The sequence below is a fragment of the Gambusia affinis genome, linkage group LG22 (genome assembly GCF_019740435.1).
Source record: "Gambusia affinis linkage group LG22, SWU_Gaff_1.0, whole genome shotgun sequence".
Classification (NCBI taxonomy): Eukaryota; Metazoa; Chordata; class Actinopteri; order Cyprinodontiformes; family Poeciliidae; genus Gambusia; species Gambusia affinis.
Genome location: NC_057889.1, coordinates 5,351,107 through 5,376,298, shown reverse-complemented (window position 1 = coordinate 5,376,298; position 25,192 = coordinate 5,351,107). Strand labels below are relative to the sequence as shown.

At 36.0% G+C, this 25,192-nt stretch overlaps 1 protein-coding gene across 2 annotated transcripts in view; it reads right to left on the bottom strand.

The window, feature by feature from the left end:
* The window catches only part of scara3 (scavenger receptor class A, member 3), a 51,963-nt gene that overhangs the window by 20,259 nt on the left and 6,512 nt on the right, over positions 1-25,192 (bottom strand). The window contains exons 2-13 of one of the 2 annotated variants that reach the window (XM_044105725.1): positions 17,632-17,786; positions 16,897-16,949; positions 10,026-10,061; positions 8,654-8,698; positions 7,573-7,692; positions 6,357-6,437; positions 5,986-6,104; positions 5,604-5,848; positions 4,548-4,767; positions 3,379-3,467; positions 1,679-1,871; positions 814-991 (exon numbers count right to left, since the gene is read on the bottom strand). In XM_044105725.1, coding sequence (XP_043961660.1) covers positions 814-991; positions 1,679-1,871; positions 3,379-3,467; positions 4,548-4,767; positions 5,604-5,848; positions 5,986-6,104; positions 6,357-6,437; positions 7,573-7,692; positions 8,654-8,698; positions 10,026-10,061; positions 16,897-16,903 — 1,333 coding nt within the window. In that variant the 5' untranslated portion in view covers positions 16,904-16,949; positions 17,632-17,786. Of the gene's footprint in view, positions 1-813; positions 992-1,678; positions 1,872-3,378; positions 3,468-4,547; positions 4,768-5,603; positions 5,849-5,985; positions 6,105-6,356; positions 6,438-7,572; positions 7,693-8,244; positions 8,331-8,653; positions 8,699-10,025; positions 10,062-16,896; positions 16,950-17,631; positions 17,787-25,192 lie in introns of those variants that run through there. The other variant, XM_044105727.1, reaches the window with a different exon arrangement.

Here is a 25,192-nt window from a genome sequence, read left to right as displayed (position 1 = left end):
AAGGTGTTAATTTGAGAATTAAAGTGGACCTACAATGTTCTGCTACGGAAAAGGATTAGGGACACTGGAAAATGAAGAGAATTCAGAATTTTAATTTTATTTTTCTCAAAAATTAGATTTTTGTTTTTCACAGAATTCTGACTTTAATCTCAGAATTTTGATTTTAATTCTGGTATTAAAATGTAGATTTTAATATCAAAATTCTGACTTTAATCTCTGAATTCAGACTTTTTTCTCAAAATGTTGACATTTCTCTCAAAATTTTGACATTTTTCTCAAAATATTTACTTCAATATCAGAATGCTAATTTTTTTAAAAATTCTGGCTTTAATCTCAAAATTCTGACTTTTTTCTCAAAATTTTGATTTTAATCCCGAAATTCTGCGTTTTTCTTAGTAATTTGACTTTAATCTCAAAATTCTGACTTCAAAAGAATTCTTACTTTAATGTCAGAATTCTGGCTTTTTTTCTCTCAGAATTTTGTTTTTAATCTAAAAATTCTCACTAAAAAAAAACTGACTTTAATTTCAAAATTCTGACTACTTTATTCAGAATTCTGACTTAAATCGTCTCGCATCACGAGTCAGAATTCCAAAAAAGAAAGTGAGAATTTTGAAAAAGCACAATCTGAGAAAACCAGATCCGCTCAGGCTTTCATCTCAGAATTATGACTTTTTTTCCCAGGCATTTTTCTGACTTTAATCTTCTGAGATGAAAAATCTGAACTCGTTTGGGTTATTTTTTATTTATTTATTGGCCCTAATCTTCTTCCGTAGTTCTGGTTTTCCTAACATATTTCAAAACCAGCTGTACCTTTAAGAATAGTGAAATTATTTATGAGGTTGGAGTGAAAAACATCAACCAGCTTCATCTCCTCCATCACCATGGACAGATTCCTCACATCCATGTCCAGCCGAACATTCAGCAGCATGTTCTGCTGCTTCAGAGTGCTGGCCAAGTTGAGAAGTAAGAAAACGGTGGTGTTCATGTTCTGCATAAAGAGGAAAACACAGGTAAACTAGATAACATAGAGCAATACTATGATACAGGGATAACTGGAAAAAGATACAAACTGAATACATGTCCTTACTAACATTAGTCCTTTTAAACTTAAACTTTCTGCCCCGTGAGTCAACAATGGAGCTGTTGCTGCAATTAACTTCACCTTTTTCCCCTTAGTAAATATTCCTAGCTCAGTGAAACTGTGGATTTCTTTTGTGCTCTCTTTAATTTTTCAGGGGTTTTTAATTCATAAATAGTACCTTTCCCACAGCTTCTACGTTTCGCTTTGTGTCTTTTTTGCATTTAATCACTGACAGGGGAATAAAACCAGTTAGAAAGCAGTTTCTTTATTATTATTATTATTATTATTATTATTATTATTATTTTATTTAAAAAAAATTTTTGGAGATGATTTGTGTATTTCTTTCAGAAAAAAACATCATTTTCTTTGCATTGTTTACAGCTATTTGTTGACACTTACTCCAGGTTTTATGGATAGACATTGCTGCCATTAATTTTCTAAGCAGGCAAATTAAAATAAGTCCAAAACAACTTAGAAGTAAAAAAAGATGCAATGTTTCCAACATTTTGATAATTATGATGATGGAATCCGAGATCTTATGTGTTTATATCTATTTTTGTAAAACTCCTGATATATTTTTGCCATTTTTAGCACCTGCAGGTCTTCGGTGTGTCTGCCCAGGCGACCCTTGCAGGAGGAGCTCTCCACGTTGATGTACTTGTACATGCTCTGGACGTGGCTGACCGTGGCGTTGATGCTTGAGGCGATGGTTTCAATCTCCATCTCGATGGAGTTCAGACGGCCATCTAAAGCTGAGAAACGCTCACCGGTCCGATTCTCGTAGTACCTAAAATAAACAGTTTACATTTAGTCTGAGTTGATCAAAGTATTTCTCACCAATCTGTGAACATATACAATTAGAAAATATTAACTTTGGGGGCAAAACACTTTACAATAAGGCTCCCTTTACAGATGGCTAATAAATAGTTTTTAGATATTTTATCCGTTGCTCCATAAACACTTTATAAATCACTAATAACTGTTCATTGTGCAATTTAGAGATGCTTATTTTGCCTACAAGTTACTCTGAAATGTTTAATATAACAACTCAAGATAAAATATATGGTTTAATAGATTTGGCTCACTATTTGGCAAAAAGCTGTTAGATTCTGTCACTTTTAAAGCCTTAATTAATGCATAATAAAAAGTTTTTAATGATTTGTAAAGTGCTTACAGATGAATTAATAACAACAATTAGCCTTATTGTAAAGCAGGAGTGTCAAACTCATTTTCGTTTTGGGACAAATCCAGATTATGAATGCTCTTAAAGGGTCTGATGTGCCAGAATGTATTGATAAAACCTGTTCACAAACTGTTAAAATATCAATGAATTTTTTTAATTAGATGATATTATTGAACATCTTTTCAGTCCCTCCAGGATTCGTGATTCTTTTTGTGATTTTTCCAGTAAAAATCAAAGTGTTTGTGGTTCTAATCTGGAAATATTTGTGCTTATTTGACAGTAAATGTGACTTTTTATTACTCACTGTATAGATTATGGACTATAATCTGACATCAATTAAGGCTGAGGCAGCAGCTTAGTACCAGTAAGAAGGTTTTTGACAATTCTTGAAAAAAATCTGTGGTAAACTCCTGGTTTTTAGCTCAATTTGTTGATTTTGTGATTTTCCACAATTATTCTCAATAAACTGGAGGCACTGATTGATATAATTTGGCAGTAAACAGAAAAAATTACATTCATTTGATTGATAACATGATATTTAATCACTCTTATTGTTTAATCTAGAATCTAGAGCACATATGTCAGAGTCAAGGCCCGCGGGCCACATCCGGCCCGCGAGAAGATTTTCTACGGCCCCTGGGATGATATTAGAACCGGCCCGCAGCAAGCCGGCACCCCGTCTGAAAAAATGCGAGATGCACTTTCGATCCTCACAACGCGCACTTCGATCGCGCACTTCGTTCGATCCTCACGCGCACACACCACCACCCCCGTTCGATCCTCACACAGCGCACTTCGTCCGCTGCACTAGACCAAATGCGTCATTTAAAAAAATCTCAATGAACATTCGATCAGTCCGGCCCTCGGCTTGTAGCAAAATTTTTTATTTGGCCCTCCGTCCATTTGACTTTGACACCCCTGATCTAGAGGGCCACATAAAAAGCTACGGCGGGCCGGATTTGGCCCACGGGCCTTGAGTTTGTTTGACACGTGTTGTAAAGTGATACTTATGTCTAGTCTATGAGAAATACTAGAGAATGGTTGCAAGATTCTGACAATACAGATGATTTAAAAAAGAAATCACTGAGTGAAAAGTGTTTATTTATGTCACCTGGAGTGATACTGAAGATCATGCATGTTCTCCTCGTTTTCATCCATTAGCGACGTCACGTTGTCAAGCTGCATCTGGAGGTTCATAACCTGCAGGAATGAATTAAACAGGTTTTTAACCTGGACTGGTATTAATTTAAAAAAAACAACACTACTGCTCCACCTTTAACTAGCCTTTTTTACAAAATTACTTCTTCGTCTTTCTGTTTGGTTTCTAAAACAATCAAGGCGCCAAGGTTAAATTAAATCAGCATGAAGCTGCTGACCCACCAGGGAAATGCAGCAAGGGTTGACCTTTACAAAGGTCTGCCAGTTTCATGGCTCAGTGGTAACATGTGGTGATGATAGACAGTCTGCACACAAAAATGTGAAACTCCTGTGTTGTAACATGATATGCCTAAGTTTGTGATAAATGTAAATAAAACACTGACTTGGAGAGTGATGAAACAAAGAAAAGGAAACATCTGTGCAGCTCAATTGGTGTTTTAAAAATGACTGGTAGTTCATTTGAAAAATGTAGCTGCTTTATGTTGGTTTCCAGGCAAATTTAAGGAAGCAGACACCAGATTTGTTTAAATATTAAACTCTTAAAGGGAAATATTAAGTGTTTTCCAGTGCAGTTTTTCAGCATAATCAAGTAATCATGCCAACTTCATTTGTTATAAAAATGTTATATACATCAAATATGTCTTAAAATAAAATTTACTTCCTAATTGGGCCTCTGTCTCTTTAAAAATTCTTGTTCCTTTTGAGACTCCGCCCCGCTGCTGTATTAACTCTTCAACGTTTTTACCGGCTTGCACTAAGAAGTGGCTCCTATAATGAGCTCAGCAGGTGAGCAGTTCCACCAGGTGTTAGCTAATTGTTGCTGGCTAGTCTGAAGGAGTTGAGTGGGGGAGTTGTGAGCTTGGAAACTGCAGCACCCAGCTGAATGTCCGCCGTGGGAAATTAAGATTTCTCAAAAATGCATGAAAGAATCAAGACAACATCCCAGGTAGGTTTTTGATGAGGGAATAACATTGTAATGCTCCATTAAGGTACCAAAAAGTATTTTAACCCTGAAAATGTGCATTTATAGTGCAAATGACAAAAAGGTAAAAGAATTACCGGTACCTTTCCTCCAAACAAAAATGTTTTCATCAAAATGTCCGACTTTGAATCCAGTCTTACCTGTTGTGTGAGGTCGTGGATCACATCCGAGAACATTGCCATTTTCTGCTGGTCTATTATGACTGTGTTCTGAAGGGAGCGCATTCTTTGGGAGGTGTTGCTGGTGTTGGATTTGATCGCGCTCAAAACTCGAGTGTAGTTCTGCAAACTACTCGTCAACGTCTGTAGGACGGCAGTCTCTTCGTCTGCTTTTTTTTGGAGGGCATCGATCCACATTGTGCTGACAACAGAGAGAGGACAGCATTATGGGACATTTAACTATGATTCACTATTTTAAGAATTCAAAGTCAAGTTTAGATTTTTTTTTTCTTGGGAGGCCAAGCAGAGGTAGAAACTATAGAAGGGTGACAGTAAAACTGAAATTTTCTCTTAAACACACTGTAGTCTTAAACTATAATAAACAAAACTTGAATAACATTAATATTTATTTACCCACATATCTGTTTACCACGCAAGAGCTATGTAGAAGATTAATTTGTTACAGCGGTTAGGACGCAGGCTGGCTTTTCTAATCGCACAATTAGTGACCCAAATACTTATTTTTGAACAGCCAGATCACATTCAGCGAACCTGAACGTCATTGATACTCGACGAACGTCACCATTCTGCGTCCTGATATGCGCAAGCGGGAAGAAAAAAACAATCATGGCGGACTATAATGAGAATCAAGTTGTTAATGCGCTGACTCCAATCGGGACAACAACTTAAAAATCGTAAGCTATGCTCCACCGTTAGCACCCGTATTTACTTCCGCAAACACTGAGCACTTCTTCTTCTTTTTAATGGCGGTTGGCAAAACCACCGACATGAATATGTCTCATGTCTACGGGCAAAGCACAGAGCCCGCTATAACGTGACGTTATAGCGCCCCCTACTGCGCATGCGGGAAACTTTCAGGCCGTTTGCAGTTCAAACTGAAGATCGGATATTTGAGAACGACACTTCCAAATATTCACACAGAATCGGATTTGGGTTTGAACGTAGCTTTAGTTACTTAAACTCATGTATTTACATATAAGTGTTAATTAATATGCAGTATCTCTTATGATCCGTCACCTGAGTGCTACTGTTGTGTTGATTTGTTGCGCCGTTGCTTTTACGTCGTACTGATCCTCCGTTAAAGTTTTCATCTTTTCTTCTGTTTCATCAATCACCTCCTTCCAACCCTGCACCTGATTGGTGAATCTCTCCAGAGATTGGTTGAGGAGTTTGAGCGACATGAGGTGGTTTTGGACTCCCACTGTTAGCTGATTGCTTGTTGCTTTTATGGTGGTTTGGGTTTGGGATGCCTGATCCAGAAACTGGGCAGTTCAGAAATCAAAGAGAGATTCATTACACTCAGAATAAAAAGGAGTTTAACACATTCCTGCTTTATATATTTCAAAGTGTATCTTTTGGTTTTAAATGCAGTTCAGACAAAATGGAAACCTTTTTTTACCTGCTCTTGACCCAGTATCATCTTCTGAATGTCTTCAAATTCTCTCTTTAGCCTGCTGATCTCTTCACTGTAAAATGAGACATCCAGGCAGTCTGAACTGTTCGACACAGACCTCAGATCTGAGATAAGAAGGGAGGCAAGAGAGAAAATTAATAACAGCAATAGCTAAGAGAAGTCTGTAACATTACAGACTTTATAAAGACCATAGGTGAGTTGGATGGTAACTGTTTAAACAATAACTCAGTAAAAATGAGCATTATAGTTTTAAAAGTGACCTATTATGCTTCCTTTAACAGGTTATGGTAGGTTTATGGGATGTACAAAACATTTTTTATTCTTTAAAACGTTTACAAATTACTATTTTACTTTACCCTCTATTCCTTCTTGAACTTTAGCAATCTTCTTGTTGTGTGCCGATTCCTCTTCAGACAAATTGTCCACCTTTTTGAACACTAAAGACACAGAAATATTTATTTAAATGAACAAATGTCACAAAAGTATATACATATCTACGCATTTATTTTGCATTCTTATAAGAGAGAATCACACGAGTTAGATAAAAACATGTACAAACACCCACTGACCTTCAGTGTAAACGGGAAATGGGAAATATTTGAAAGAACACAGAGAAGGTTGTAAATCAACCCAAAACAACAAAACACATTAAGTTTCCATTAACTTACAAAACATGGAGAAGTTATTGTTTTGGCCCCTGGCATATTTCCCAAGAGAGAGCTAACAGTTTAGTGAGTGTGAGCGTCTTGTGTGTGTGAGTTTACATTAGGGAGACTGCAGTGATGTGTGGTGTGTGTTTTCATGCTATTTTGCCCATTTAAGCTCCGACCCAGAGGAAATATGGATAAACGCTTCCACATGTTCAGCTCCTGTCATTTATCAACTGTCAGTTGTATTAGACGTCAGGATGACGTATTATTTTAATTTATTCGATAAAATAGTATTATTTTCTTATGCAGATACCCAGAGGAAGTGACACACAGTGTTTGTATGTAGGTTTTGTTTTATTTTTGAATATTTATTGGTTTATTTCCACTTTAAAGTGCTAAGATGTTTTATGAAATTAACTCTTCCATTTTTAATATAGAGACATTTGACTTTATAATCCAAAAAATTATTTACCTGCAAGCAACATAATAAATTGAACAAAATCCGACAGCTGATCTTTATAATTCAAAAATACATACAGTTTATTTAAATGTTATTTATTTGTGTGATATCAAGAGTAAATATCATTAAAATAATCTGTTTATCCATATAAGTAAGGAAGTAAACATACATATTTACCAACACCAAAGCTGCTGTTGTTGCAAGTGTATCTGACTTTATATATTACTATTAGGTGTTTACAACTCAAAAAGCTTGATAGTATATTTAGATACCTTAAATTGAGTCATCCTTAAATTAAATATTTTGTTATGTTTTTGCATGCAATTCATTAAGACGCAGAAAAGCTTGGCAGCTTGTTACTCATGAATACTTATTTCAGCAATTATCAACTGAATTAAACCAGATGGATGCTATTTCTGCAAAGAGAAAATCAGGGATGAATAAAAGTAAACCAGAGCTCACCTAGTGATGCCAGAACTGCAACAGTTATGATGAGGAAAGCAACAAAACCATAGAGGACTTTGACAGCCAGCTGGAGAGAGTGACTTTGCTGGCATCTCACACAGCCAACTCTTGAACGACCTGAAGACACACAATGGAAATATAAATAAAGAAATGTGGCTTAAAGGTCTGTTTAACGTTTTGTTGACTTTAAACCTTCTGATTTCAATAAATATATATGTCCTGATCAGGCTTGTCAGATTAATAGTGCCTTTCAAAAATAACCTTTTTGCAGGCATTAAACATACTATGAAATATAAATATATTAAAATGGACGTAATCTAATTAATCTATATAATATCCACACCAGTGCTTCGGGAAGTTACGCCTACGCATGTATGTGTTCGCCAGTGTGAAACGTTAACGATCCGCATGCGCAGTAGAGCGCGCCATAATGTGTTTTGCCAACCGCCAGAAGTGCTTCGTATTTGCGGAAATAAACATGGATGCTAACGGTGGAGCACAGCTTACGATATTGAAGTTGTTGTCTTTCCGCACCAGCACATTAACAACTTAATCCTCATTATAGTCCGTCATAGTTGTTTTACTTCCCGCTTGCACGTATCAGGGCGCAAAATAGTGACGTATGTCAAGTATCAATGGGGTGAATGCGACCTGGCTGTACAGACTCACGTCTCATTTGAAAAGATCAAATATGTATCTGATTTCGGACAACATATACAAGTATCCAGAGTCGCATTAAAAAAGCCCGACCTTTGTTGTTTTAGACTGTCATAAAAAGATCAGATACAGGTCCCGTCTACCGCAATCTGGTTACCTAGCAACTCATTCATTCTTTGGTTACCTAGCAACCCCAGGCTAAATAGCTTGCTTAGCTGCATTCGCCACTGTTTCTCCTAACTACTTAAAAATAAACAACAAATGAAAAAACTGTGGCTACAACAGGAAATGTCATGCCAGCAGTTTGGTAGTACTTCTGATATTTGAAACAATACAGTTAAATAATAAAGCGGTTGTTATATAATCTACTTTTAAATCACACTCTGCATAAAGGAGTTATAGTAGCATATCTGAAGCTTACCTCTAAATGAAGGCATTTCTTCCTCCTCTCCCATGAAGTCCTCATCTGAAGAGTGAATAAAATATAGATAGCACAAGTTTAGGTTTTAATATTTTGATATTAACAACTTTGAACAACAACTTTGATTTATAACCCGGTGAGTTTGAGACACAGCAACACTCCAGGGATTCACAAATACATCCCCTAACAAAAACTTAAATCTACAAGAAAGTATTGTCACCTCTTCATTGTTTTCATATTAAGTTGTTGATTATTTTTTGTTTCTCTTAAAAAAAAAAATAATAATAATAAAGTTTTTGGACATTTTTTTTAAATTTGTAAAAGAAGATGTAAAAATTTTAGGAGCAATAATCCCTTAATATTGATGAAGTGATGCTAGATGCATCAACAGACAGTTTAACTTATAACAAGACATTTTTCCCATGTTGTAAGTGGAATAATCTGAAAATGGAACTAGAACCTTTTCACCAATTTTAAGGCATTATTGGCTTAAAACAAGCTCCTTTATCTTGCTAAAATGTAACTTGTAAGATAAGTTTCGTCTTATTTGAAGTGAATATTTGAACTACAAACTACTAGACCAAAACAGTTGATAAGAGTTTGTGTTTTTACAGTGTAGGCTTCTTCACAAAATAAAACAGTTGGAAAAAGTCAATGTGTGTCAATACTTTCTGGTGGCACTATGAGCGCCCCCTTATGGCAGCGGAGTCAAATTGATCTAAAAAAAATAAATCTGTTCTTAAAGGGCCGGTTGTGCCTTAATGTAATGATAAAACCAATTAAACTGTTAAAAAATTAAGAAATAACTGTTTGTTAGTGTTTCTTAAAATTAAATATTGAACATCTTTTCACACTGATCAGTCCCTCCAGGATTTAATGAATTGTGTTTTGCGTTTTTTTTTTCTCCAATCAAAATGACAAATTTTGTGGTACTAATTTAGAAATATTCATAAGAAATGTTTAAGATATTTGCGAGGTTTAATGTGCCTTTTTATTACTCACCGTGGCAATCACAGACTATAGCTTGACATCAAGTAAGGCTGAGGCAGCAAACACTTGACATCTGCTCACCAATCAGAAAAAATGTGGGGTTTGTTGATTTTGTGTAAATTTTGCAGATTAGTGAAAAACTGGAGGGACTTGATGTAATTTGGAGTCTTGAAGGCCGCATAAATAGCTGCGGTGGGCCAGATTTGGCCCCCGCACCTTCAGTTTGACACAAGGGCCTTAAGGCATCAACTGCCTTTAAAAAAAAGACACAGAAAAAATATAATAGGATTTTTAAGCAATTAAGTTTCATATTTTCTGCAAAAGGTTAGTAATTTAAATTCATAGCCTTGATGACAAAACCAGTTTAATTGTTTACTTTTACCTTTGAATAGCTGGTTCTCGTATCCACCGTTGTTGTCTGCAGAATAGAGACAAAGAGACACAGCAAAGTTAAAGTCTAAAGATTTTTCTACCTCTAACAAGTTTAATTAGTTTGACCGTAAGCATCTGCCTCCCTATCGCTCTCTCCTACAACACAGCATGTGGTCCCGCCTGGTTATGAAATGCTTTCTGTGAGCAGAAATCAGGAAAGCAGCTGTTGGTTGTGAGTGCTGTGGGATTTTTTGTGTGCTGAGAGTCTGAGGAGGCTGTCATCACAACCATCGTAAAAACCAATAGCGCTAATAAACTGCATAAAGTCAGTTTTTATTAGTGGTCCCACAAAAGGGTTTATTTCAAGTTTTTATAGCTGCAGACTTTATAAAACATGTAATCAGCTGGACGCTTTCCAACGCCACACCTGAGGTTGTAATGGTGGTTTGGAAACACACAATTAAACCTCAGGGGAGTGTGTGAAGGGAAAGAACAGCAAAACTCACAAATAATCCGTCTGACAAGCACCTGATGAGAGATACTGGGATATTATAAACTGGTTTGAGCTGATCTTTATGCAAACAAGGTCACAATGGGCTACTAGAAACAGGAAAAAAATAAACAAGAAATCATTTTTTGTAATTTTTTGGTTCAGTTTTGCTACAAATATTCTATTCTATTCTGGTTTAGTCTACGAGCGGAGGTCTAAATTTTGTAACAGAAACAAAACAAAAATGGGTGGCATGAGAAAACCAGCAGAAGTCTTAAGGTTCATAACATAACTGAGTATTTCGCTTTAAAACAAACATTTTTCACCAAATTCCTAAACTACTCCAAATTGTTTAATCCCAAGTAAACGAGTTCAAACAACATAATTTGACAGGTGGTCAAACAAAACGGGCTCAGCTGGAGGAAAATTAGAGAACAGGACCAAACAAAGACAACATGACATCACAAGATAAATCTAAAAATATATATAAATTGTTATTGTTCTGGAAACGTTGCATAAAAGTCCAAGTTTACATGAGACAGAGGAGAAACATCTGAGGTCACAAAATAACAGCTTACATAACGAAACAGGGAGGAGGGAGAAAAAACACATTTATTCATAAATATACAGTAATTAAAGTGCATAGAAAGCATATATTAGTTTGTACTGAATATTATTATTAAAATTTTAGACGTGTGCAACAAGCATACAACATGGTTTTGTTAAGATGTTGATATTTTGGGTGTTAAATTATTTTATTGGTTCATTTTTCTATTTGAAAATAAATTTAAAGTCATTATCCAGGCTTATCCTTCCACCAGTTTCATGTTTACAGCCAAACTTTTCACCTTTTTTCTGCCACCCTTGTGGGTTTGGACTGCGTCATGTTGGGAAAAAACTAATGTCTGTCTCGTTAGTGAGGAAGTGGACCGGTCCAAAGCACACAGAGCAGAACTAAGATAATCTGACTGCAGCACAGCCTGACCAGGTCACACCATCCCAGGAAGAAAAAGAAAAAAGCTGTGAAATACTTAGAAATATTTGTTTCAGTGGAAAAGTTGTTGTAAAGTGTAAACTTTGCTTGGTTTCATTAGCTGACAAAATAAAATGGCAGACGTTTTGTACGCGAAAAGATTTCTGACCAAAAACAACAAAAAATTTTATGTGCATAAAATTTATTCTACAGTCTCAAAGCTTATAGAAATCAAAAGTATCTACATTTGTTGAAAATTATTGGGAGCTTTTCCTATGAATTCAATTCAGACAAGTCAATCTGAGGCCCATTTTTTATTTTTCCTGCCTGTATGTTCCCCATATGTGAACATTTGATGTATTTGACTTTTACTCAAAAGCAAGCTTCGCTGTACCCAAATCTGCTTTTCATTAATTTAATAAACCTGGCTAAATACAGCAAGCATTTTCAAACAAAGACTGAAATAAATCCGGATTTTATTCACCAGAATTGATTAAATTGTGACCTATTGTTTTACAATTGGTTCCTAGAAAATTTGCAAGTTTTGAATCTGGAATAATTCCCACATTCTTTTCCAGCAAAAAATCTGATTCCTTAATTTAAGTTTTACATGTTTAGTTTATTGTTGAGTGGGTAAAACCTTTTTTTAGGCCCTCGTGTCCTTGACAAACGCATGACAAAAACTTTGAACGCCTCTGAGGTAAGGGAAGACTCAAGAGTTTTGTACAGTTGTTTTTATCCCCGTGTTTGGATTTAAAGTACAAAACGAGAGTATTTGGAGAACAAGGTGATATTTTATAGCAATAAAATATGAATATGTAACTATTCATGTTCCTGCCTGTGGCCTCAGGCCCAGATGTTGTAGATCAAGCAGTTCCAGCAGCTATGAAAATATTGAGCCAAGCAGCAGGTTACCAGAGCACAAAAAGGCCGACATGTAACAGACTGTGAAAGCGTGCCCCTACAAACATCTCCTGTTTCTGTCCTTCATGCCTGAGAGACATTTGCAGGTGAACAGATGGTTCTGAAAAAAGAAAATGCTAAACATTACCATTTTTAACTAAGGGTGTTGCTTTAACCTTACATGTAAGAAACATGTCCGACCTCACCTTGTCAGTCACAAAAAGATTCTAAATCTGTAAAAGCGGCTGATTTTTAATTCTATGTGATTATATTCTGTGATTATATTGACAAAAACACACAGTCTCATAGTAAAGTTGTGATTTTTTTTTTTTTTTTAGAATAATATATATTTGATCATGTAGAAATCATTGTTTATACAGGTAAGAAAAAATAAATAAATTGCTCTTGGGGGCCCCCTTGTGGCGGGGTTAGGTCATGTTTACCGGTAATATGAGCAGCGCGCATCCAAACCTCCAAAGGTCCAGTGGAAGATAAGTTAGCAAAACAATGTCACAAAAAGGAACTTATCTTTCAAGGACAAAGAAAGAAAATAGAATAAAAAGCAAGATAAATGTATGATTTTATTACTTGCTGTGTTTCCATTAACCATAAAACTGCTCAAATTTAAATTACGAAAATAAATTTGCTTAACGGAAACAAGTCAATTTTGAAAAAACTCATGTTTTTTGACAGGATGAGATGATTTTTCGGCTGTATCTAAATGGACATATTTCACAAAACTGCAGTGGAAATACTTTTTCAACTCACACGAGTCACATGATCAACTGCCAGACGTCACTACTGACGAAAACCCACAAAGAAGACGACAGGACGTGATAGGAGAATGCCTGTGTGTTGTTGTTGTTTTGTTTTTATTGTTTTTTTTTTTTTTCAGACAATGTGCATCTCACAGCATCGCACAGAAGTTGTGTGTCATTCATTGCTCTTCCTTAGAATTGCATATTACAATTTCCCCCAAAACTCTGCGTACGTAACGTAGCTCCGTACGTCTTGTTGGTTCCAACGCCTGAATAAGACGCCGAAGTCTCCTCTGCGTCGGCGTCGACTTGACATTATCTCACGTAAATGTTTACATCCGTCACTATCAGCATTTGTAATAATTTACTGCGTAAACAAGCTGATTCACGAGTGATTTTAATTTAATTTATTTTTTAATGGAAACTCTAATTGTGTTTTTTCGACATTGGGAGAATATTGACAAAGATTTGCGCACATCTGTAATTAAATCGCAGCTAACGCAACGATATAATTTATGAAATAGAAGAAAAAAAATTCACTGCAAAAGCACAACATATTACCAAGTATTTTTAATATAGTTTATAATGAGAGTATCTCAGTACAGTTGAAATAAGACAACAATAACTTACAAGTAACATTTCAGAAAGAAATAGGAGCTTGTTTTACGTCAACAATTCATTAATATGGATGAAAAATACTAATAACATTGGAAAAAATGTCTTGTTATAAGTGAAATAATCTGCCAATGCAACCAGTACTTCTTCATGAATTATTGACTTAAAACAAGTTCCTATGTCCTGTTGAAAAGTTATGTTTAAGGTAGTTTTGTCTTATTTTAAGTGCAAAAATACTTGATGACAGTTTTTGTTTTCGCAATCTATGCATTCACTTCCCTTCAAAATGATGTGCCACTTTGTGTTGATCTACCAGCAAAAACCCATTAAAGAATATTGAAGTTTGTATTCATAACATGTCAAAATGTCTAAAGGTTTTTGCAAGGCACTATTTTCTGGCAAAACAATTCTCCCCGCAAAGAAGGACATCCACAAAGTCAGAAGATGGGATCCTCTCCAGAGCTGACTGGAGGTCTTAACCACAGCTCATAAAAATTACAATTCTCCCTCTTCAAACATTTTCTGACATCTCAGCCATTTGTGTGCCCTCTGACTGGAATGTGTGGTCTCTTCACAGAGCTCTCTGGTATGCACTGCTGCAGTCTGCAAAACTATAGACAAGAAAGAGACTTCTTATTTTTTACTGCGGTTCCTCCACAGTGAATCAGGACGGTTTCCATCCTGTGCATGCTTTCTTAACTGGTCTGGACTGCCAGAAAGAGACAGAAAGACAAGCTTGGTTAGATTTTACAAGGTTAAAGGGTGTGTACGAGACAATTACTGGCCTTCATTTTCACGCAATGATCATTAAGAGCTGTGGAATGCAAGAACTGTAATTATGAAACCAAGATTTTTGGTCTCCATCAAGGAGAATATTTGGGGTTTGTCCTTGTTATACAATTAAGAGGTCAGGTTTCTGGCAATAACTGAATAATGGCAGATGAATATTTTTTGAGGCCACAAATCTCTGATATCGAGTTCATCAATCCAAATCGTCCTTCTGCGAGTCTTTCCTTCGCAGCCACCTGCCTCTGCCTCCACCTCCCATCTCCAACAACCCAGAGAGGAATCTGTGAAGCAGCAAGTTTTATTCTGCTTGGAAGAGGCTGGAAACCACATTATGAGACCTCCTACTCCGTTTGGCTTGGAAGTGCGCCTTAGATGTGCTTTAATGGAGTTAATTTATGACATTCATTTGGTTTCAGTTTGACTCTCACCAAGCTCGCTACAGCTTAAGGTCTAGCTTGATGTACAATAAGTCCTTTTTATTTTTATTTGTGGCTTTTTCTAAGACACAGTTACACGGGAATCTAAGTACCGCATGAGTGAAATGCTTTAAAGGTGATTTATTACACTTCCTTGAACAGGTTAGTATACGTCTAAGGAGCAATACAGAACATGTTCATTACATTTTATGCACAAAATTATTCTTACACTCACACCTGAAAAACAGAAGTGGGGCCTTCTGCACAACGAACAAGAATGCAGCAAGTGGTTTCTGAATGGCAAACCATCAACAAAACACTTGTCTTTTCCAGCAGCCATTGTACAGCTCCAATTGGGTTGCTAGGTGACGGGCAAGACTTCGCTGGCGTTGCTAGGTGAGCGGCAGTTCCTGCGGATTTGTGAAGTTACCTTTGGAAAGCTTTTGAAACGGCTCGTTTTCCAGACACCATAAAACATAAAACAAGTTATTGCCCAAAAATGGCTAGATGTTTTTTTAAAGTGCTTGGTTTGTTTGTAGAAGCAGTAGAAACCCAAATGGATGGGAGTATAAAAATGTTCAAAATATGAAATTTGCATAATACAGCCCCTTTAAGAACCACCATTAGCATTAATCTTTTGAAAAAGTAGTTGTTAGTGCGACTTTATTATTCTCATATTTAACCCATTCATCAATACTAACTCGTTTTAACACTTAGATTTTTGCCTTTTTACTTGGGATTTGTTTCCTGTTGACACTTTCATACACAGTAATTAACTCAGTACCCCTTTTGAAATCATGGTTTTGCAATAAATATGCAGCCACAGACATTAATTGTCTTTCACATGCAAATTCATTCAGCAAGATCGCGGATCTGTTTGTGATTTCAGAGAACGCAAACCAAATGGGAAAAACTAGACAACATTTACCAGAACCACGTGCAGAAAACAATTGCCAGGCATTTTGGGCTCAGTGTTAGATTCTTGTGCAGGTTGATTAAAAGCTTTCTCAAATAAAGTTGCTGTGACTCATTCTCTGCATGCTACCATTATTTTTTTTCAAGCAAACCACTGTGGATAGCAGCCAAACTATCTGGGTAGTTAAGTGCAGATAGTTTAATTAAGTCTCATTTGTCCAAAGTATTTTGTTTTTGTGGTTGATTCAGATAAAATTTTTCTTGCCAACTTTTGCAAACATGACTTGTTCAGTCTTTTTTAAACTGTCCTGTCGTGAACATTAAAAATTAACATGCTACAGGTTAAAAAAATATTATATCTGTGTCACTTGTTTTTAGTTTTGTCACATTTGGAATTTTCTTTCCAAACAGCTTGTTTTCCAGACACCAAAAAACATTAACCTATTGCCAAAAAATTGTTGTGTGTTTTTAAAAGCACTCGGGTTGTTTCTAGAAGAGGTTGACACCCAAATGGAAGTACAAACACATTTGATCATGGCCTAAACCGGTTTAAATAAATTAAAGATAAATGACTAATTTCTTGCCTTATTTAGCGTTTTTCTTCTTGTACAGTAAGACCGTGAGACTTGCAAGAACGTCAGCAGATTTCAAAGCCACTGCAGGCTCTTCTTTCATGCCCTGTTGTGATAAAACACACCTAAATTTACTCGCCCACGTTTTGTGAGTTTGTGGGAATCTGGCAGAGGAAAAGCAGATTTTGTGCTCTCCAGAAACTGCTGTGTTTTGCACTCACACACAGTTTTAAAGCTGACGATATAAGAGTCATGTCCAACTACAACAACTGCGCACTTTCTCAGGATACGAGCTGGCAACTTTCGGCGCTGATGAGAAGCATATGTTGGCTGGTGCCCAGTGCAGGTGCCTACCTGCATCCCTCAGTGACAAACATGGCTTTTCTTTACACGATTAACAAAGAAACCCACCAAAGTTTGATTAAAGAAAAAGAAAAAGAGCAGGTTTACCTTTCATGGTTTCTGTCCTTGGATGCCTGGCAGGTGATGCTATTCCAGTTTGCCTGAGGACAAGAATCAGGACGATGATAATGTCGTCCTTTTTTACCTTTTATCCAACAAATTTGTGCTCATTTGTATTCCCAAACATGCAAATCAAACGTCCCACAATGCATTTATGCAAAAACCATGAAAAGAGACGTTCATCTGCATCCAAACTGGATAAAAGTATACCTAATTAAAAAAATATTAATGCACATAAGTTAAATGGTTTGCATTTTTTAGAAGAAAATGGATAATGGCTGCTCTAACTTCTGAACATGTGTGTTCAGAGTCTGAAAACACAAAACCCCTGAGCAACTACTGAAGAGGAGGGAAGGAGGAAGAAAAAAGAAGAGTAGTTTAATAGAAACAAGGAGTGAGCAGAGAGAGAGAGAGAAATGTGGGAGGGGAACAAAGGAAGTAGAGAAGAAGGGAGGGAGCAGAAAGGGGACAGGGTGAAAGAATGGGAGTGGGAGGAAAACAGGGAGGGTCCATGAGTTTTGTTGAAAGTCAGGTTTGTGGCCGAGGCTAATTGCTAACAAATGTTGCAGGGTGAGCACCTTGAAAACCAGTGGCCTTGGCCTCTATGATGGAAAATAAGGGCTTCTGTGAACACACACACACACACACGCACACACACACACGCCCACACACACACACACACACAGGGTGACACATGTCTAAGCGATTATCCCTGCATGGTACCGCTCTTCTCAGGTTGCCTCCACTCCCGGCGTGTTGGAATAGCAGCAGGTGTTATTCCAGCGCCGCTGTATGCTGACATCCGGCCGGGCGGCTGACGAAGCAGCTTCACCGGCCGTCTGGCCGCTTCTCACTTCCACTCATTTCTTTCTTACTCTCTGCAATACGTCAGTGAAACAGTTAGGAAATGTTTTCTTCCAGTTTGTGGGTGGAGAACCCAAAAAGAGTAACACTACTCCATAACTAACTGATTGAATGATCAATCCTTTAAGAATTACTCAAGTAAGAATAAAGATACTTCACAATAAAATTAGGTGTAGAAAAAAAAAAAGTTACTCAAGTAAATGTAATTGAGTAAACGTAACTAGTTCCTACCCAACTACCCGGCCGAACAGCTGATGAAGCAGCTTTACTGGACGTCTGGCGACTTTAAATCAATTAAATATTTTGGAAAGGTTTGCTTCAAGTTCGTTAAAAATAAAATAAAGAAATTTCACTTTTCTCCAGCACAACTTAAAATCTGATGAGGATCTTTTCTTATGTTGTACTCTTAAAGTTTTCCATTTCAAAAGTTTTTATTCATTGAATGGTCACAAAAAATGAATTTAAATTGGAGCATTTCTTTAGGAACAACATTTCTGATGTGATCAAACATCACTAAAATACAATTGTGAAAGTTTCAAAAGCCTAAAATGATCAACTTTTTAAACATTGTCTGAGTTCAGGGTAAATGTGGCATCATTGAAATTGTTAGCATAAAGTATTTTTTTTGTCATTTAGACCTTTTCTAACACATTTTGGTTAATAAAATGTGGAGCTGCATTGTTTACGCTCTAATAATTAGCATCCAATATATTAGCTTCTTTATAAACTAGAATGTAAACATCCTGAAAGACAAAAAAAAAAAAAAAAATCCCTGTAGATAAATCAAAATGTACAGTTCAACACCATTCAAACAAACGTTTTACTGCAGCAGAAATGTGCTACAGTAATGTAAGGACTTTGTCTAATCAGAGTAATTAAACTCTGCCCTCTTTTGCTTTGTTAAATAAGTACAACCGTTTAGAGTTGAGTTTCTAAAAACTGGGAATCCATGAGGGAATTTAATGACCAACATTTCTCTGCCTGGCTTTAATTATAAAGCCTCTAGCTTTTGATTACAACTTGAAGTTGCTGGAGCTGCTTTGTTTGCACACATTCCAGCAGACTAATAGATCTGCATTCCCGAAGTGACACAGATTTCATTCAAATTGATCCCAGAATCCCTTTGAAATGTCTGAATCTGTGAGCCTCAGTTTGCTTGGACTATAAAGCTTTCATGCTATTTTGCGTTACAAGCAAACAAACCAAGTTTTTTCATGTTTAACACTGAAAACAGCAACTTTCACTCACTGAATACCTTTGTCACAATTAGCTGTTGGTGAACAACAAATATTTTTACATTTATTTACATATCTATTGGTGTGAATGATGAGTTTGGGAAGATTATGACGTAGCCTCAACATACAATGACTAATATGAATGACCTTAAACCCAAACATCCATAAATTTATATTTTATACTTCTGAACATTCATTTTTCTTGAGATTAGAAAAAATAAACTGTATATGTCCTTCATGTGTGATTTGTATGTAATTGAGTGTGTTCAGGTAAGAAAGGAAAATTACAAAAAAAAATAGATAATGATGCTGTAAATCAGAATAAAGAACAAATGCCACAAAACAGAATAAAACAAATCATATCATATAGCTACATAAAAACCTCCCAGTAAAAATGTTGATATATCCTACAGGTGTGACAGTTTTATTTAAACAACATTATAGATGCGAAGTTTGTCCAAATTTGTTTACTTATTCTTTAAATTCAATAAAGACGTTTATTGGCGTTTTAAGTTCCGTTATGCTGCTCTTGACAGTTGGTGGTTACCATAGCAACCAGTAACCGACAGCTCCGCCCCCTTTCTTTCTGTTGCTGTTTGTACCTGTGCTGCGTAGTAGGATCAACTCTGGGTTTTCTTTACAAATATTACATTTTAACATACATTTTAGACAAATTTAATGATATACAGTGTTTCATGAGTAATTTTAATATGTTTTGTACATGTTTTTAACTGTTATTATTAATGTTGTCCATTTGAGCTGTGTTTAATTTTACAAGTTTACTGCTGCTAACTGATAAAACCAACTTACAAGTAATTTTTCAGCAAGCATGTTTTAAGTAAATAATTCCATAATAAAGATGTTCAACTGGCAGATTGTAATAACTAGTATTTTGTCTATCAATATTAAGGAATTATTTACTTATAATATTCTGTTTCTTGTTTAAAAGTATGTTTTATCTTATTTAAACTGAACTAAGATATTGCATTGAAACTAAACCAAAGACACTTGGTAAGATTTTGTATTTTTGCAGTGTGTTTTAGCTAGTTGTGACATTGTGTATATAAAAAAAAGCACAATTGGTCCATTAAGGCATAAAACTGAACACATATTAAAACAACTGTCATGGAGATTTCATTTGTTTGTTTTTAATTCAAGCATGTTTATCTTCTGTATTTTTAAGCACCCTTTACCACATTGTAAACTGGAGGAAAGTGGAATAAAGCCCAAAACATCTTGGATTTTTGGAACAGAAAAAGACTGAAATAGAATTAGTCTGCAGGAGCTGCAAGAAGAGAGAAGTAGAACCTTATTTCATTATTTTACAACTAAATTGAGTTTCTCAATATTAATAATAAGTGTGCAAACATTTTGTGCAAACAGACTCAAAGTGCTAGAAAAAAAAAGCTATATGTATGTAAAAATATGGGCAAAACTTGTCAAAAATATCACTGAATTGTGGTGAAAGTCACATGGATCTTAATTCCTAAACATATCTTGACCTCATATCCGCTGAAGCAAACATGAAGTGGAGCTCAATGTTGTCACAAACATCCACAAGCTGAACGGGTGAGTCATTAACATTGGACTAAAAACAGAAAACAAGTGATCTGTTGTGATTGCAACACAAACATTTCCACACACTCTTCATCTAGGCCGGCGGTTTTCAAAGTGTGAGGCGCGCCTCCCCTGGGGGGCGCCAGAGCACGTTAGGGGAGGCGCGGTGCGAGGGAAAAAATAAACCGGAAAAGCTATTTGCTTGCTGTCTACTGATGTGAGAGAAACGTCTTTTTAGAAAAAAGTTGGTACTGTGGGGTGCGCGTGTGGAGCGGGGATCAGTGGAAATGTTTCCCACTTTAGAGGATGTTTTGGCCAGTGACGTCAGTAACGTTACTGACGTCGGACCACTTTTTTCAGTAACGAGTAATCTAACGCGTTGCTATTTCAAATCCAGTAGTCAGACTACAGTTACTTATCAAAATCATTTTTGCGTTACTGCGTTACTATCTTCTTTTGTTATTTAATCGTATTTCCTCTACGCGTCTTGTCGAGTGACCGACGTCTCTATGCAACAGAAATGTAAACAATGGAGGGAGATGCGCATTTTGTTGGTGGAAAAACTGGAACTATTTTTGAGTTTCTGTCGACAAGTCCGATTATTACAAGCGGCTTTGGGCTTCATTTTTTTAAAGTCGCTTGAAAATTTTCTGAGTTGCTGGTTGCGCCTTTTTGGGCTCGTTTTTGAACGTGAAGTTACTCATTTGGGCTTAGAAATAAGCAGAGACTCATAATAAATCCCAGAATTTGTCCGTCATCAAGGGAGTCTTACTCGGTCTCTCCTTGTTCATCATTTCCAGGATGATCCGTCCCGCTGTGTCTTTGTTAATGTCAACTTAATTTATTACCTCTGAATGACGTCGAGCTCCAGAAAACTGCAAACATCGAGACCAATATGAACAATAAACGTGAAAACAACCACGAATGAACGTGTCCGTAGTTGCCAATAATTATAATGGCAAGTTAACACCGTTATAATAATTAATATTACGGTAAGTGTCACAAATCTGTGCAATCATCTGAGCTGTGGAGCTTCAGGAGGAGCTCTGTGCGCAGTGACACCAAACGCAGGGCCGTAACAGAATCTGGAGGCTGGGGGGGAGGGGGGGCTTTAAAATTCTACTTAGAGTTTCCAGACAACAGTGGACCACACAAATTACTCACATTTTTTGTTTTTTGTACAATCTCCTCTTCAGTTTAACCTTATAAGTGGAGACACATTGTTGATGTTACTATTATAAAATAGCTGATAATTAAGTATTGGCAAAGAGCAATGTGATTTTCACAGGAGGCAGAGCGTTGTTGTTAGCAGCTGCTGAAAGTAACTAAAAGGTTACTTTTAATGTAACTTAGTTACTTGCAAGTCAAGTAGTCAGTAATATAACTAAGTTACTTTTTCAAGGAGTAATCAGTAATCCGATTATAGTTACTTTTTCAAAGGGGGGGGGGGGGCGCGGCAGGCATTGTGCTCCTTGGAGGGGGGCTCACCCTTTCATACTTTGAAAACCCCTGATCTAGGCAAACAAAAAGAAACACAGTGAGACGCCAACATTGAGATCCAGCTTCAATCAATCAATCAATCAATCAATCAATCAATCAATCAATCACTTTATTTTGGTAAATTGTCCACATTAAACACAAGAAACAACAAAAGAAAAAAAGAAAAAAACAATAATTGCCTGAATCTGAGGTTCGGTCAGATGCTGAGAATGGTGAGGTTGGCATTTCTGCAGATGCAACTTCTGATGTTCAGCCTCTTTCTGACAAAGAAACCACACAGGAGGTTGATACAGCCATCATTCCAGAGCTTAGGAGGTCAGCACGGAAAACTGCAGGGCAGCATTCCAACCCTTACAGGCTGCCCTGTTCTGTACAGAAGAAATGATTCTGTTTTTGGTTAACAGTTTTTTTAGGTACATCGTCGGGTCGCCGATGCATAATGGTGGGGAGGAATGTAACAGGTGGCACCATTAGGTGTCGCTCTTTCTATTGCTTGAGCCTCCATAAAAGGGAAGCTGTAAGGATGGTGGCAAAGTATCAATTTCCTGTGTGTCAGACCAGCTGTGTGTTGGGTGTTTGCTGGCTGTGGAGTTGATTGCCGAGGGTGTTTGGATGGTATCATTACCTGGGCGTGGTTGTTCGACGCCGCAGGTAGGTTTTATACTTGGTCTTTTTTAATGAAAACTAATTGTATGTTTATATATTGTTTTATATTTTTGTCAGGGCTACACCAGATCGGCTACTCCACGGTTTGAGCTGGGAGTGTTGATTTTTGCAACACAGGTAGGCAGTGTTTTAATGTGTTTTAGGTTGATTTGATTAAAATGATTTAATAGGAATTTAACAATTTTTGTGTTTTTGTTTTACAGTTTTTGCACTGCCTCCTGCTGTCCTTTTAATGTTTGGTTTTTCTTTGTTGTTAGTCCACCCAGTTATGATTGTTTTCTTTTTGTAGTATTTGTGAGGGCGGGCTAACAACCTTTCATTTATTTTGTTGGTTTTCTTTAATTGTTTGTTTTTTGGCACTTCCCTGAATTGTTATATCTTGTTTGGCGTGATCCCCATTACCGGGGTTGACAACGACGGATAAAGTTAGCGGGGAATCCGTTTATCTATGCAACAATAAATATCAATAATTAACTTAATTCTGGTTGTTGATTATTGCGCTTTGGCTAATTGAGGCTATAACACACAGTTTACCAAAAAAGGAATAGGCTGAAGCAAAGCTTATTCTTGCCTACCCTATTTTTTTACTTTACAACCTACCAGGATTTCTTCAAATTCAGATTCAAGTACATAGTACATATATAGATCTACATAACAGTGTAAGATTTGATCATTTTACATTTTAAAGCTCTTTTAAAGTTCACCAAGAAAGGACATAACTTAAGATCATCATTCAATTCATTCCACAGTTTCACACCAATAACTGAAACACATCTAGACTTTATCTGACTTTTCTCTTTTGCACATTCAAATATTAACAAACCTCGCAAATTATATTTATTTTCTCTTAACTTAAATAATTTCTGAATACCAGAAGGAAGACTTTTATTCAATGCTTTATACATTATTTCCAGTATTTTTGTATAAACAATATCTTTAAATTTTAATATTTTACTTTGAATAAAGAGTTTATCAGTTGGTTCACGGTATCCCACCTTATTTATAACCCTTATAGCTTTTTTTTGCAACTTAACTAGTATATCAATAGTTGTTTTACTTGCATTTCCCCAGATTTCTGAGCAATAAGACAAATAAGGCATAACCAAAGAGGAATATATAACATACAAGCCTTTAACATTTATTAAATCTTTTATTTTAAACAGTATTCCAATAGTTTTTGCAACTTTATTTCTAATATATCCTATGTGAGGCTTCCAACTAAGTTTATTATCTATGATAATCCCTAAAAACTTTGTCTCATAAACTCTTTCGATTTCAACTCCATTTATGCATAACTTTACATTATTATAGTTCCGATTACCAGAGAAAACCATGAATTTAGTCTTTCCTTCATTTAACGATAACTTATTGTAATCAAACCATGTTTTCAACTCAGCTAACTCTTTTTCTACTGTTTTTATTATTTCATCCATATTTTTTCCTGAAAAAAAGAAATTTGTATCGTCTGCAAACATTATAAACTTTAACAGACTGGATACTGCAAAAATATCGTTTAAATAAAGTATAAATAATTTAGGTCCTAGGACTGAGCCTTGAGGAAGACCACATTTTACCATGTCTGTCTGTGACTTAGTGTTGTTAATTTGTACATATTGTAATCTATTCAACTGCAACACCATTTATTTCAACAAAAACTGAACATCAGATTGATTATAACCCGATATCTGTTTTTTAAAATTAATATAGCTAAAAAACATAAAACAAAAATTAAAAAAAACATATTAAACTTTGATACATCAAGTTAAACAAAAAAAAAATTGGTATGCTCTCAGTGCAAGGTTTAAGTCAGTTACTTAAATGTATATGTGAGAAAATACATTTCTTTGATTTCAGCCTAGCTAAAATTACAGATTAAAGCAACAGATCAAATTAGAAATTATCACTCAATATGAGAATACTCTATGAATATACTCGAAATGACAGTGAGAGGAAGTATGAACATTAAATAAGTTAAAATAAGAATTTTCAAGAATGGATTTTCTGCCACCTGGTGGTAAAGTTGTGTATAGCGCTGCCAAACATTTTGAACATTTTTTTACCCTGAATTTGTGATCAAATCTACAACTTTGTTCGGTTGTACATTCCTCTGCAAAAACATTAAAAGGACCAAGTATAACAAACAGATAACGATCCACTTCTGCAGAGCATTTGTGGCAAAACAACAGCGTTAATGCCAAAGAAACGGTTCTTTTTGCACAGATATTTCACTTTACAAGCAGCTCGTCTAATAACATTTTCCTTAACCGCCTCTCTATTAACTACGTGCATTTGGCTCATTCCACAGTCGGAAAATATGAGCAACACTGACTCATGTAGCATGTTCTTAGAAACAACACATGGCCACTGCTGCAGCTTTAGGACACAGTTACATGTAAACTGTGTTTTAAAAAAAATAGATCATCAAGAAGCACGAATATGATGCGTTAAGTCTGTAAAGTAAT